This window comes from Astatotilapia calliptera, chromosome 9 (assembly GCF_900246225.1).
Source record: "Astatotilapia calliptera chromosome 9, fAstCal1.2, whole genome shotgun sequence".
NCBI classification, from domain to species: domain Eukaryota; kingdom Metazoa; phylum Chordata; class Actinopteri; order Cichliformes; family Cichlidae; genus Astatotilapia; species Astatotilapia calliptera.
The window spans coordinates 35,265,891-35,281,616 of record NC_039310.1 but is presented as its reverse complement, the minus strand read 5'-3'; the positions used below and the strand labels follow the sequence as shown (position 1 = coordinate 35,281,616).

At 41.5% G+C, this 15,726-nt stretch overlaps 1 protein-coding gene across 1 annotated transcript in view; it reads right to left on the bottom strand.

The window, feature by feature from the left end:
* The window catches only part of vstm2a (V-set and transmembrane domain containing 2A), a 108,738-nt gene extending 93,358 nt beyond the window's left edge, over window positions 1-15,380 (bottom strand). Inside the window, exons 1-2 of the mRNA XM_026180719.1 lie at window positions 14,709-15,380; window positions 13,366-13,532 (exon numbers count right to left, since the gene is read on the bottom strand). Of these exons, the coding sequence (XP_026036504.1) occupies window positions 13,366-13,532; window positions 14,709-14,787 (246 nt within the window). The 5' untranslated portion in view covers window positions 14,788-15,380. The remainder of the gene's footprint in view (window positions 1-13,365; window positions 13,533-14,708) is intronic.
* Window positions 15,381-15,726: the final 346 nt, after the last annotated feature.

The window sequence follows — 15,726 nt, the reverse complement described above, 5'->3', positions numbered from 1 at the left end:
CGCGGGTCAGGACTGTTTGGGTTTTGTTTGACAGCTACGTTCTGTTGTTCCAGGCGGCAGCGTTACGGTTGCCATGGTTACAGGGCGACGCTCTCTCTCTCTCTGCGACTGTGTGTTTCCTGGGTGAGAGAGCGCCTTTTCGTTGTTGTTGTTGTTGTTGTGCTAAGCTAACAGGCAGAATGCTACAAGCATAGCTCTAAAGAATGTAGCATCATGGGCAGTGTAGTCCGTGCTGCTGGGAGAATGGACTGCCATACACGTTATGGGTCTGTGAGCGCGAGGAGGGAGAAAAAGGGGAGTGGAAAGGTACGAGTTGTCATCGAGGAAAAACGGGAGCTGGAAGCATGTAAATATAATAATAACCACTTCAGCCAAGAAGAGTGCCTGACGAGCTCAGTTGTAAGTAAGCTATTAAGACTCGACTGTACGCTGTGTTTGTGTTTTCCTCCGAAACAATAAGTTCCGTTGGAGCAGCCTTTCAACTCCTCTCTCTGTCTCTCGTAAGAAAAGTTGACCCACACAACAAAGTAAAGCTATTTTTCGGCTACGAGCCGACAGGGACCCCGCCGTATTAGTCAGAGGTCCCTTTACTACAGTTCGGAGTCGCGGACCTTCAGTAATAGTAATAAATCACACAGCAATAGTACATTCACGTTGTTGTAAAAAGCATGATAATATATTAAGTAATCCAAAGTATTCAGAATACGTTACTGTCATTGAGTAACGTAACGGAATACGTTACAGAATACATTTTGGGGCATGTATTCTGTATTCTGTATTCTGTAATGGAATACATTTTAAAAGTAACCTTCCCAACACTGTGTACGATCTACCTTACAATATAAAGCACCTTGAGGCGAATGTTGTTGTGATTTGGCGTTGTTGTGATTAATGTCTGACACTTTGCCTCGGGTTTGATAACTAAAGGCTCCACCCTAAAACAGGTGGACTAGATTGAAATCTATGATTATTCACTCTGAAATATTCTTAGACACTACAACAGGTCATGCAATTAATTAGGTTGCTTTTAAATGTATCCTTGTCATTTTTATCCAATTGTATTGAGGATTGCAAATGTGAGAAGCGTTGATTACATCTGCAAACAGCATATTCCATTAATATTAATTACAAGTCACTGGATGCATGACATTATGATTGGGAGCTGAGCCCCCCTGACTTACATGTACATCCGTGTACTCAGTGTGTGCTAACTCAAGTCCACTGTCTGTACCCTTTACATCAGAATTCATAAAAACAGATATTATAAAAACAGCTTAGAAATATTGAAGTTTGGAATAATGCTACAAATATATTAACCAGTTCACAGCAGTACCAAAAAACATATCCAGGTCTATACATGCGCTGACCGGAGATGAGTAAACATGAAAGAAACCATTATCATTACGTATAGTCTCACCATAGCAACACAGTATAAAAAGTACTCCCACACTCACATGGACATGCTTTCATACACTCACATAAAGGACTTGATCAATACACACAAATTCTGACTAAACAGTTTTTAATGTATTATTGAATTCCTCCAAATTAACTTGGTTTTTGTGTGTTACACATAGATGGTAACAACCATTTAAACCAGATTTGTGCATATTTGAAAGCACACATGCAGAACAGGCTTATAGAGCTTCAAATACATTTGCATAAAAACACCAGGATTAAAGCTCACACAGTATTTTGGGGAAAAAATTATTAATTCACTTTTAAATACCGTAAGCAAATATAATAAGCCCTGGAACCAAGAGCTCTGTGTGCATAAACTGAGCAGGACACAGTACGTGAAGAACTGGACTCATTCATGTTCTGTTGTAGGAAGACTGACAGACACGCTTGCCTTCAGATATCAGCACAAATCTGAACAACAGTCACAGAGTTTTAACAACAAGTTCTCAGGGGACTTGGCAAAAATACCACATTAGCAAATATGTTACCATGGCTAATTACCTGCTCTGTTGTAACAATGTTTATTTGCAGCTTAAACCAGTTGTCAGTTATCCTTCAGCCCTGCTGCTTACCTTGCTGGTGGAATTTCTCAGTGTAGCATCCTTCACACTGTCTCTCCATGCCCTTGTCAGCTGTCAGTCAAACAGATACACCTGAGCTTCAGACCCTAAAGGACTATTTTGGATCAATCTCTCATTTCAGATCTTATTTTTTTCATCCTTTCAGTTTTATAAAAAAACTCAAGAAAATGAATTTTGACTCCAAGAAGGAAGGACACCTGTCATTTCAGTTAAATGTTCAGATGTTTCTGTTTAGTAAAGCTGATGTTCAAGATGATGAAACAAATCGTATATGATTTATGTCTTTTTTGAGAAATCACATTATTTCATTTCATAATTTTCATTTCATAATATCTAAGCAGAAATGCTTAAAATTGGCCTGACAGTAACAAAGATAAAGTTGAAGAAAACATGTCAATTGTATTAAGTCACTTGAATTTAATAATAATAATAATAATGGATTGGATTTATATAGCGCTTTTCAAGGCACCCAAAGCGCTTTACAATGCCACTATTCATTCACTCGCACTTATACCCTGGTGGAGGCAAGCTACGGTTGTAGCCACAGCTGCCCTGGGGCAGACTGACAGAAGCGAGGCTGCCATTTCGCGCCATCGGCCCCTCTGGCCAACACCAGTAGGCAAGTAGGGTAAAGTGTCTTGCCCAAGGACACAACGACCAGGACAGAGAGCCAGGGGATCGAACCGGCGACCTTCCGGTTACAGATACGGTTCCCAAACCCCTGAGCCACGGTCGCCCCAATTGGGGCGACCGTGGCTCAGGGGGCTTTTGTGGTAATTATAGATGCAAACAAATACACTCTCATGCTTTATATAGGTCTCAGTGATTTGGTTTACCATTTAACATCATTCTAAAATGAAATACATTTATTTGCCATCTCATTTTGTTGGCTCTCTTACCTCACATTTGATGCTTTAAACTATAAACTTGCCCAATGGTTTTGGACTTTACATCTTGAAGCCTTAGTATTAGCATTCTTGCTCACACCATGTTAGTTTTTCTGGACACAGAAATGGGAAGACGTTTACACACCAATTAAGTCAATTAAATTTTATTTATATAGCACCAAATCACAACAGCAGTCACCTCAAGGTGCTTTGTATATATAAGGTAGACCCTACAATAAAACAAGCCATTAGCTAACACTAGCTTGCTTAGCAAGCTGCATCCATAAATTTGGGCAAGTAAGAGACTAAAAATATGTTAGAAACTCACTCACCATAAATAAAGCAGAACATAAACTTCTTGGGTGTTCTTCATTCCCACTGTCACCAAGTGCCGGCTCATACTGTACCATCCATAGGAGCTTTGATGCAGTTTCCCTCCCCCCCAAACCTGACCATGGGCTGTTGACCCACACAAGTATAGTAAATTTCAAATTTTGGTCCCCACAAAGGTAGGAAAAACCGGTACACAAATAGACACACACAGACAGACAGACACACACACACAGACACTCACCCCACCTTAAACAACCTCCTGCCACCCCCTTACCAATACTGGAAACAGCCCTCGGTCGTTTCTGCAGTGAATTCCAGTGATTTCAAAAGCCTGGTTTTCTTCCGCCGCTGCAGCTGAGCCTGTCAGTGGATCGCTTGACAGTCCACAGGTGGAATAACAAAGCAGCGAGCTCTTTCATGTGTTCGTGCATGCTCACACATACACAACAGGCTCCTGTGGAGAACTCATGTTCGCTGTTTACAAACCACTGCAGATCATTACAGGCGTGTGCGGGAATGGCAGGGGCCAGAATGGCTGAGGAGAGCAGTCAGCAGACTATACCTGGTGCATGGTATTGACTCCGGGTGCAGTTATCTCAGCTTGAGTGGAGGAGGAGGCTGCATAAACTGCAGTCAGACTATGATGGAGAGGCAGGGAGGCAGACAGTAAGGTCACTCAAAGAGCATGGCTGCCAATGGATTTTATGCTTCCTTGCTGTTACACCCAGTGGATTTATAAACTCACTTGTTAAGAGAGGTAAAGCTCGCAGTGGTTTGAGTGTTATTTGGTCAAAGTGCGCAGGTGGATGCTTTATATAATGGTCGTTTGTATTCTTACCCCAGGCTTCAGCTGATCTCTATTTTCTCTGGCGGCTGAGGGTGACCTCGTATCATGTCCACCTCCTTTTTTTTTCTTAAAAAAAAAAAAACATCTCGCTTTTAGAAAGACATGCCAGTGCTGTGATGTGTTTCATGGAGATCTAGGTTTGAATCCAGCAGCAGTCTCACCATTCATGCACTCCAGGCAGTATTTGAGTAATGAAATGCAGTATACATTTTTAAACAGCACACATCTGCGCCAGGTCTCCAGCATCATCTCCGATTTTTTCTCTAAACCTTTACTTCAGCTTAGAAATTCATACTGTCAAGGTGTGGCCTTTATGATATTCCAGATATACAAAGATGTTTGCCCCCCCCACACACACACACACACACACACAGAATTACATTGATTTTAAGCTGCTTTTATTTTTATGTATTTATTCCCAACGTCTGTGGGAATAATACATAACCGAGAGCTCACAGAGCAGTGGCTGAAATGATCGGAACAGTTACCTCCACAGATAAAACTCAGCTTTTCTCCCGTTCCCTCACTTTTATCCAAACATAATCCCACACCAAATAGAATTACCAGTGGACGGGGTGGTAAAGATTTACTCAATAAATTGATCTTATGGCAAACAACAGTGGGCGGATTAGCTGGATAAAAAGAAGAGATCAAAGCCTGAAAAGATTTATATCCACCTCTTCAGAATAAGAGGGATTTAGAGTTTAAAACTAAATAAAATCGTTAATGTATTTTTTAACATTCAAATGCATGGAAATGAGGCCCTGTCCGTCATGCGTGACATAACCTTCAGGTAGGCTTTGTACATCTATGAGGAAGGTCAAAGCAGCAGCCTTTCCAGCCAGTATTCAGACAAAGATCCAATATTCTAAATTTGCGCCTTCACAATGGACTTGAAATGAAGCAATCAAAATCTCATTTAAGTGTAGACCTTCAGCTTAAATTTAAGGGGTTTAACAAAATATTGCATTAACCATTTATACATAGTGCTTCCATTTCCAGAGGCTCAAAAGTAATTCTCAAACCAAAATAATTAGAAATACAAATATTGTTTTCAGCAGTTTAATTCAAATCCTTTGTGAGCAATGACTGGCTGAAGTCAGAAATCTGAAAACAAAGCCTGCACGCTTATTCACATTTGTTGGAATGTTTTATAATGGTATGAATTATATTTAGGTATTAAATATTAATTGAAATATCCACTTTCATCAAAATGCTAGGTGTAATTTAAAAAACGCTAAACAAGCTTTTGAGTCTTACAGATCTTGTCCAGGTGTGTTTGGCAGGCAGGAGATGGGACCCAATGCAGGACTCGGAGAAGGAAAGTTAAATGCAGCTTTTAGAAGAACTCTTCATGAATACAAAACACTAAGCTTTAGCAGGGAAACTGGAGAAACTAGAAAGCTAAGCTGTGAACGGAGAACTAGAAAACTACCATAACACGGAGGTCAAGACACAGCATGGAGAGGGTACGACACGACAACAAGCAGGGGATGACAGAGGACTGAAATACACAGCGGGGTAATCAGGAAATGGGAGACAGAAAGGAAACATGGCTGGGACTAATTGGGCAGGACGAGACAAGGGAAGCAACGCAGAATACCGACACGGACCTTAGTAAAACAGGAAGCACACCAACTGAACTTACAGATACAGACTGAGATCGCAATACTGACACAGTATAGAGAGAGCACAAGGAAAGGGATAACTTAGACAGGAGACGTGGGAGCAGGGCAGGCACAGAGACACAGACTAGACACTAAACAGAAACCAAAACCTAAGAACAAGCAAATCTTAGCAAGAATTAATCCAAAACACACAACAGTCTTAATCAAAACAAAAACACAGAGTCAACAGACTCAGGACCATGACAGGATTGTTCTAAGATTGGCAGATGGGTTAAAAATCAACATAAAGTGGTGGATATATATATATAAAAAAAAACCTAGCCACAACCATAAGCATATTACTAACAACCTCTCAAATATCAAGAGGTTGAACTGATGCAGTGATGCTACATTTTGGTCATTAGAGGTGGGCAGATTGATCCAAATATCGATAGTATCGACATCAACACTGGTATTTAAACGATACTAATGCAATTAGTATTGGGGGGTTGGAGCCTATCCCAGCTGTCTTAGAGTGTGTATACCCTGACGCAGAGAATCACCAGTTAACTTAACCCCACTGCATCCCACTGAACTGTGTTATATACTTTTTTTATGAAAAATATCGTCATGTTAATTCTTTATAGCCCAAAGTACATTTAAACAACAGAAGCTGACCAACAGTCAGTTAAAGGGAGGCACATTTACATTCCATGTCTCTAAAAAAACCCACAGTATCCATGTCCTTAACTGTTGACTAAACTGTTTTAGTTAGTCTGTGTTGATACCAACATTTGCATATCACACAGCAATATTGGTCATTTAGTTTAATGAACCAAATGAAGCGGATCTATCTCGCCAAAGTCAATAAGCTGTAAAAAAAATTGTGATGAAAAGGACTCGTCACAGGAGAGTCGTTTTTGTGCTCCAGTGCACACACTAAACCAACACGCAGGAGTTTTTTCTTACATTGCCTCAATACCTTAAAAAATTAGAAGCATCCTGTCTCTGAGTGATTTTGATGCATTTATTACTTCTATCAGGATGTCCTAAAAACTCCCTAAAAACCTTCAGTTGATCCAAAATGCTGCAGCAAGAGTCCTGACGGGGACAACAAAGACAACATATTTCAAATATATCAAATTTATAGTATTCATAGTATTTCAATAAAGCGCTTCGGTCTTAGGCAGAGCCGATAGCGTACATGGCCCCTCTTCTGTGGAACGAGCTCCCAGTTTGGATTCAGAGGACTATCTCTACTTTCATGATTATGCTTATAGTTAGGGCTGGATCAGGTGATCCTGAATCCCCCTTTTGTTAGGCTGCTGGGGGGAGCTTCTATTGTTTCTAACCCTGTGTGGTTGCACACCACTCTGCATTTAATCATTAGGTATTATTAATCTCTGGCTACCTTTGACATGTACCACGATGTGAGCAACGACAGGATTTTTAGTCCTGTCGTTGCTCACATCGTGGTACATGGCTGCCTCTCTCTGAGTGTGGAGGTTTCTTCCTGCTTAAAGGCTTCCTTCTCACTGTCACCAAGTGCTTGCTCAAACAGGGTCGTGTGATTGTTGGGGGCTTCTCCCTATTACTGTAGGGTCTACATACGTAAAACACAAATAGGTTTAATGGCAATGTATGATTACACAGTAATAAATGGCCAGCCAACCAGACGTATTGATAATTAATAAAAAACAGAAGACAGCAGATGTGGAAATCCCAGTGAAGAGCAAAAAACTCTAAAGTGGTCCCAGTGATAATGGATTAAAAATGGATGAGAAACAAGGTCCAGTACTTTTGTCCATATAGTGCATGTTTTCACGCCACAGTGACTTCTTCCTAAAATGTTTTAATCTTTCAACACTGTCAAACACAGTGGAACAGGGTTCCTTTATCCTCCAGGTCAGGGACACTCTAAGGGCACCTGTAGAACAAAGCGATGTGGTTTTAATGTCTTAATGAGGCTAACTGGTGGGAACTCAAGAACAGCCTCAGAGACTAAAAATAAAGCAGTTGTGGAAGTTAGTTCAACTGGATTCATGAAAAGCAGAGTAATGGAACTATGAAGAAAAATCTGCATGATGCACCACAACTCTCACGCCAGTCCTCTCCAGCTCATTATGGCCATCTTGGAGAGCTGATTTGGAAAATGTACCCTGCATTGGAAATTGAAATAAAAAATTCACTGGTGCGGCACTTTGGTCTTTTTAAATGGCAGAAGTGCTTCACAAGACCACCAGTAAACTACTTTCCTCTGCTCTTAGCTTAAAAGCTTGCATCCACATATCCATTCATATAAATGTGCAGCATATTATATTCTTTTAGAGGTACACTTTAGTCCTTTTGGATTATAACCCAACATTCTGAAAACAATGCTGCATAATTATAGATGAAATGACAGGCGAGACAGCCTCTGTTAGAGAACGGCAGCCAAAGTGTCGTATAGACTGATGACCCCGTGTTTCCACAGCAATCTGCTCCTGTTCCGTAACAGCAAATGTTTAGCTCCCACTCATGCTCTGCGATCGCTCTCCTCCTCTCTGTGTGTCTTTACTCTCTGACTTGAATCAACAAAATCACAAGTGTAGCGAATCCCGTCAGCGGCACGACTCCTCTTTGTCATGGAGGTGTGAATATTTTGTTTCTGTCTGTCTGTGTTTGTGCATAATTATGAACTGGCAGCTCGTCATTTATAATCTGAGAGGAGAATCATTTAGCACTTGTTGTGGAAGCTGAAGCCAAACAGCTCTCTCTATTGACATGTTTGTTTTCCTTTCTTTTACTCTAATCTGTGTCCAAGGTAGGCTCGGGGAATTTTGGAAAAGCAATGAGCACAGACGCTTCATGAATATTATTTTTTTGTTATTCCAAAAGCTGATAAGTGAAAACGGCAACAAATTGAGCATAGTTTATTTTTTCTTATCTTAATCACGGTGCTAAAAACCTGCAAGTAGATAAATGTTCTAACTGAGAAGTCTCTGTCAGAAATAACCATTGGAGCAGCAAATGCGGATTAATGCTGAAAATAGTCCCCATCAAATGCACCATTTCCTCCTGTTTTCATCTGACACTCAACACTGATCTCTTTTAACCCAAACCACAATCGTTCCTTGCTTTTCAAACAGTTAACTGTATGTAATAGTCTTTACTAAGCCCTAGTCAAACACGAATCTAAACAAACCTTAAGCAGAGCTTTAAAAATGATCAGATGTATTGATTTTTTATTCTTTGGATTTGATGATATTGTTATAGACTATATTACAACACAGTTTGCCCTCATGCAGAAATAATTATTTAGAAGATCCAAATGAATAGTCGAAAATATTATTACGCAGCATCAATTTAATATTAATGGGAAACAGTGGGGGGAAGCAGAAGTGGTTATCATCTTCTGAAGGGATTATCTCACCAAAGAATTCACATGCCCCCTACATCTACTCTTAGTCCACATGTTGGTCCTTTAACAAACAGAGAAAGCGCAGGAAGAAGCCCTGTGACAGATCATTATTTTATCGGCAGTGATCTAAGTGCAGTTGACACAATTGTACATTTTTTGCTACATGTTTATCGTCTGAGACTCTGTTCATGGAGTCAAAAATGTTTCAAATCCATTTAAAATATTAAAATAATCTCTCCATACTGCCACTTTCCCACCAACGAAATCAAGCGAAAGACCAGTTTCAAAACATGTAAAACTCCAAACAAGTCTTCAGTGCAATCAGAGCTCGCAGTTTATAAACCATTTCCCCCATAATAAACCATCATAACCCCTGGGCTATTTTCCTTTAAATTTTCACCTGAAAAAGCAGCCTCAGATGCACTCTGTCACAGCTCAGCGACTGCAAGGCCAAAATGAACAACCGTGGGCTCTGTGCTTCCGCGACACTTGGGAAAATTTGAAATACAATAAGACCCCAGGTCCCCATCACAGGGTCAGGGAAAGATCAGAAAAAGTCAACGCACAAATATATATTTTTACCGCATATCAAAAATATACACGAGCCAATGAATAGCATCCTGATAAAGAGGAGTCACTCGGTTTGTGAACGTGTTCTAAAAATTCTCAGCCTGCAACTCTGCAAAATATGATGTTACACAAATGATGCACTTTAGTCCTAGTAGTACTAGGTGGTCTCTTCACTGAGTGCATCACTCTACTACCTTTTAAAATGGCAGCTGTTTGAGTTCTATTAACAGACACAGGCTGGCCTTGGTACAGGTATCTCCAGAAGACTAAATATTGCCAGGGCGCCTTGGTGTTCAGTGCTTTTGATGCATTATTTAATAACCACCTCAACAGTGACCATTCTGTGATTAGGGTTGGGTTTGGCATATACTACATGGATACATGAATTTTAATAAAACAAAAGTTATTTATCTATTTAAAATCAAGTGCTAAACACTGTGAGTGATAATGGGCTGAAAATTGCATCAAAAAGAGGCGGGCATTAATCAAACCCTGACCTTAGATGGGTCACTAATGACTCTTCAGTAGACTGCAGAATTCTAATAAAGGTGTTTCCTTCATGTGTGAGGCGCACATCTTGCTTTATCCCAGACCAGTTTGTCCTTGATGGTGTTTCAGAGCTGCTAAGGCCACATGTGCACTCTGTCCAGTGAAAAAGCTCCTCAAAATCACCACCAGACGTGGTGCAGCGGTTGGAGATCCTGCTGCTAGTCACTCATTCAATCGAACTGTCCAGTTTCTTGGACTCATACTGCAGTGCAGAGAAGCCACTATTGTGAGCACTGCTGAAAAAAACGAGGTCTGGCGATCGGTGGAGCAATGCACCACTTAGACAGAACTTGTGCATATAGAATTTCTGTATACACAAGTGCAATATATAGTACCTTGAGGTAACTGTTGTTATGGTTTTGGCACTAAAATAAAATAGAATTGAACTGAATAATGTGTTGGTTATAGATGGCACTGAGTTTAATACTGCTGACATGTTTAAGTTTAACTTATATTTCAACAACAGCAAAAATAGAGAAAACTGTGCTTATGTGGGTACACAAATGACCTGATTTAGCATTTTGTTAGAAGTTAATTCTAGTGCTTTACAAAAAATACCCATTACCAAATCCTGCTGCATATGGCAAACGTTAGATCTGATGCAGGCAGAAACTCCTTTCTTTACTGACTTGAGTGGACCTGGGAATGCTTCAGAAGAACTGAGTTTTACTATGAAATATTACATAAATTTGTGGATTTGTGTTACATTTTTCAGTGTCTACATGTCAGCCTGAATCCACTTTCTACTTATTCACTGAATGTATATTTGTAGGAATAGTCGATACTATCCCTCTGCAGTGTTGCCTCTGGGTAACACACCTACTTTCACACTCACAAAGTCATCTGATTTCGTCTTTCTTTTATTTCTACAATGGCTGAAGTATTATAAAAACTGATAATGTTAGTTGTTTTACATGATAGAGCATCTAGGAAGAGATGCATGTGCTAACTGAAACCACACATTTAAATATAACATAAAAGCTCAAACACTGAAATATGAGTCACTCTTATGAAGAGGGTTATAATGTTACGACTTGACAGACTGTTGCAGAGTAATATGAAAGTAATGTAACTAGCAGTGTAATGAGTTACCTATCCAATATGTAAGTTTAAAAAAATGCATTATTCATTTTTTCTATAAAGGAACCCAACACTGATCCTACAGGAAGCTCCACAATGTTACAATGATAGAAAATGACTTTCAAACAGCACTGCACCATGGTGGAACAACAACCAGCCCAGTCTCATATATTAACATGTAAAACAATCACAAAGAAGCAGTGCATTTGTTACATTCTGCACATGTTTTAAACTATGTATTTAGGATGCCTGTTCCCTACCTGGAACACATACGTACTTCTAAGTTACATGGCCTGACACTTTTGACACTTTGTGGCTGAACTGCGTGTGAAACTGCGGAAACACTTACACTTTGCAACAATACCCTCAATTGTGGATCATTTAGGATGGAAGAAAATTTTACAGACTGAATTGTTACAATGGTGACAATCTACTACAGTCCCAGGCTTAAATTCAGTGCCTATACACAGGTCTGTATAATCCAGCACCTCAAAATGCAGTCTACATTTACAAACAGACGGACTTAGTTCAAAAAACAAGAAGTGTAGTTCATATAGTGTTTCTGTGTATATGTCCTTGCTTCTTTTATTTTTCCCATCCTTTACCACGATTGTAAAACTTGTCACACAATAAAAGCTACAGGCAATAACTGCATATTTGCATTAAAAAAATAAAAGCTCACAGTAGAATAATTGTGCGGGTAAGAATTAAACCTGGGTCGTTAAGAGTTGCAGATAAAGTGTCCGCCCACCTACCCTTCCTCTGCACTATTTCAGCACTCAGCTGCTGTCTGTCTTCTCAAGTCTTTTCATATCATCCTTTCAAACATCCGAGTCTTACTTTCCGTGCATGCAGCTTGGATTTCCATAAACATTTGCATTCTAAGACATTGTGTTCATTTCCTCTAAATTTCCAGGAGACCAAGTGACTTCGTTCTCTATTACTATCTCTCTCTCACACACACACGCACACTGCCATTCAAAGTGAAACACTGCAGGCCAAACACACACACACACACAGCAGCTTTCAGTCACACAGCCATCCCTGATAAGAAATATGGGTAACAATGTGATGTCTGCATCAATAGGCCACTTCAACCCAACATCCAAGAGTCATGTGGGATCAAACCCACATCAAAGCCTGGCCGACGCTGCTGTGAGAGCCGGGCAACAATGGAACAATAATTAAAGCCACATGGATATCCAGCTACCTCCCGTCACACACATCTCTCGCTTCCCCTTTGTCATAGAAATGTACAGATCACCATTTGATGTCTGTCATGACAACAGGCCTCGCACATCACGAAACGCAGCTCCTCACCACACAACATGGAAGCAAGTCATTTCCATTCATTTGAATGCAGTAAACACTCTCATTCACTAAGCAGCTGATCATTATTTGCTGTCATAACCAGCAGTAATGCAGCAGCAATACATAACAAAATGCCAAAGAGCCTCCAATGCACTGTTAAATGAGGCAGCGTGCAGGAATATGCTTTGGCTGTATTGATTCAGCCACTTTTTATCCATCCATGAATAGTTGGGCTCATTTACTTCATTTATCATGTAATTAATATCCAGAACGAGCTCATTTTTTCCCTTTCCCACCCTCCACTTTTTTCTTTGATTAATGCTCTTATTTTTCTTCTTGATGGGGCTGCGTCCTGCTTGGATTGCGGAGGGCTTTTTTTAAACTGTTTCAGGGAAAAGTTGGAAGCCCAAGTAGTCGAACTGAACTTAGAGCCACGGATTGAAAAGTTATGGAAATGAGAAATGTTTAACGGGGAAGCAGCTGGGGGTGGGGGGATGAAGCTAACAAAAAGTTCCAGAAAAGAAAACAAATACCCAAAAACTTAGTGTTCTGTCGGCTACAGAGGGACGAGGTTTGATAGCATAAGGTGCTTGTGCGGAATAGCAGGGGGATACAAACTGGATGCCCTTATTTCCTTCATGAGTGGGTGTGCTCCAAGCAAGCCTCGCACAACTCTTGACAGGGAAAGGGCACGCGCCGAGAGAGATGTAGAGAGAGAGAGGGAAAGATTCCCTTGTACCTCTTGAGCATCGATGTCCTCCTCGCTGTCACTCGGCTCCGGCGCTTTCACGAACCACCACTGGATCTCCAAATACACGGAGGCGGTTCCGCTTTGGAACGCGCACGCCATTTCTATGTTTTGACCCTCTTTGACGGTCATGTTGGAGGGCAGGTCCGTGAACCGACCTGCGGATGAGAGAAGGAGCGGGGGGAGGAGGGGGTGAGGTGGGGGTAATAATGATGAGGCTAGTTTGTGCGTCGTCTACACGCACAGAATCACTCGAGTCTCCTGCTCGCTGATGGCCGCAGCAGCTGCGTTACTGAGGCACACGTTTGACGAAAGGTGCCTTCTTGTTTTTAATTAGAGAGCACCCCCCCCCCACACACGCACACACACACACACACACACTCCCCAGCACCACCATCACCACCGTCACATATAATGACGCGTCTTCATCTGGAATTTACGTAACGCACTCCTGCTACATTATTCACAAACTAAATTGGAGCAGCCATGCCCCCCTCCGCAAAAAACCTTTCCTATTATACATGCGTGTATCTTTGTAGCCACGGCGGAGCTGGTTGAAACCGCGTTAAAAATTCCAACTAAGCTTCGTGGTGTTTGCCTGAGTGTGATTCAGTCCACGGGTGTTTTTTTTTTTTTTTTAAAAAGCACAGATTGATAAAAGAGTTTGGTTTGAAGATAGCCTTCTGTGGAGCGGTGACGACATGACATTTGTAAACTTTTAAACCAAACCAGCGTTTACGTCCTTTTCGACAAACTCCCGGTTAAACTGTTTAGAGCTTTGTAGCTGCGATGCGGCCAAAGGCGAGCGTGAGAGAGCCCGCACCGACGCAGTTTGAAAGTGGCGAGCGACACCAAGCAGCCACACGGAATCCGGAGCGTCAGCTTTTCAGGAGCGCGGACAGACGCAGGCAGCTGCAGCTGTCCGCGGTGCTGAAAGCTTCTCATGAAAGGCAGCCTTTAAGACAAGTTTTATCTCCCCATCAAGCGTCGCCGTGAAAGAGGTGCAAAGGGGGGAAGAGGGGGAAGGAGCCCCCCCTTCTCTTCTGAGCGCGACGTGAAACGACTTGATCTGAAACAATCACCAGTTGCATTTTTTTTTCGTCATCAGCTTCAGGAGAAACATTCATTCTGAGATCGCTTTCCCTTTCCTTTTTCTCCAGTCACTTAAAAAAAATCCCTTCACAACAGCCTCTTTTCCCCGTTTTCCGCCAGCAAAGCTGCGCACTTTTAACACTTTCTCCCACCAGTGCAGGGCAGCAAAGCCAGACACGATCGCGCTCGCACGCCAACATTGTTTTTCCCCCCTTTTGGTTAAGAAAATATGCCATCCTTACCTTCAAAAGAGAATCCAAATTGAACGCAAAATCCGGTTAAGAAAACAAATCCAACAGTATCGTGTGAGGTCCACATCATTCCAAGATCAAGGGGCTCGTTTTTCTTTTTACATCAGCCGGAGGAGGATAGAAAAAAGACGAATCTTTCCAAGGGGGCGAAGAGGGGGGAAAAATCCTGCACACCAGCAAAATCAAACAGTTGCTGGGCGAGTGTGTTTAAACGGAGATTTCAGAAGGCTGAACATGCTGGAAAGCTACAGCTTGTCGTTGCCGAAGTTCTTTTTTTCTCCTTCCTTCTCTTTCTCTGTGCCTCTCTGCGGGAGAGACTGTCGACTGCCTGGTTGCACTGAAGTCTGTGAAATAACCGTGTTGCGGTCTTCTTCTGCGCTACCAGAGAGACGTCAGTCTAGTGGATCACTGTGGCATCCACACTCTCCCCACACCTCTGCAAATCTAGTCCTCATCCGGCCCTTTTTTCCTGTCACCTTGACCGCTTAATTTAAACAAAAGCAGCACCGAGCGTTTGCTTTACAGTTACTACTTTTTAACGAGCTTATTTTATTTGGACATTTTTGCAAATGATGCCCAAATGATGCGAATACAGATTTTTAAAGGTCCTACTTATTCACAAAACTTCAGTTTTTTGAAAGAGAACCTTAAAGTTTGTCTAACATGCACAAGAGCGCGTATTAAATGTGGGTGTGTCAAAATCTGGTGCACTCACGCAGTCAGGAGTTCGTCTAAATATTGTAGCTTCACAAGTGAGCAAATAAGAAAGATGACAGTTTGGAGGTGGGTCATGGCAGGGCAAGCATAACATGTCCCGAGTCATTAAGCTAAAAGAGAGCCTGCTGGAATTTGCCATTAGTCTCCCGGAAAGAGTGAGAACATTTTGGCCTTTGATGCAGTGCTTACATATCGTGGTACCACTAATGTCTGCTCATAACGTGAATGGAGATCATTCATCCTTTGGGGAGGCGGACAGGTGTGTATAGGTCGACTGGCATAAAGTCAGAAT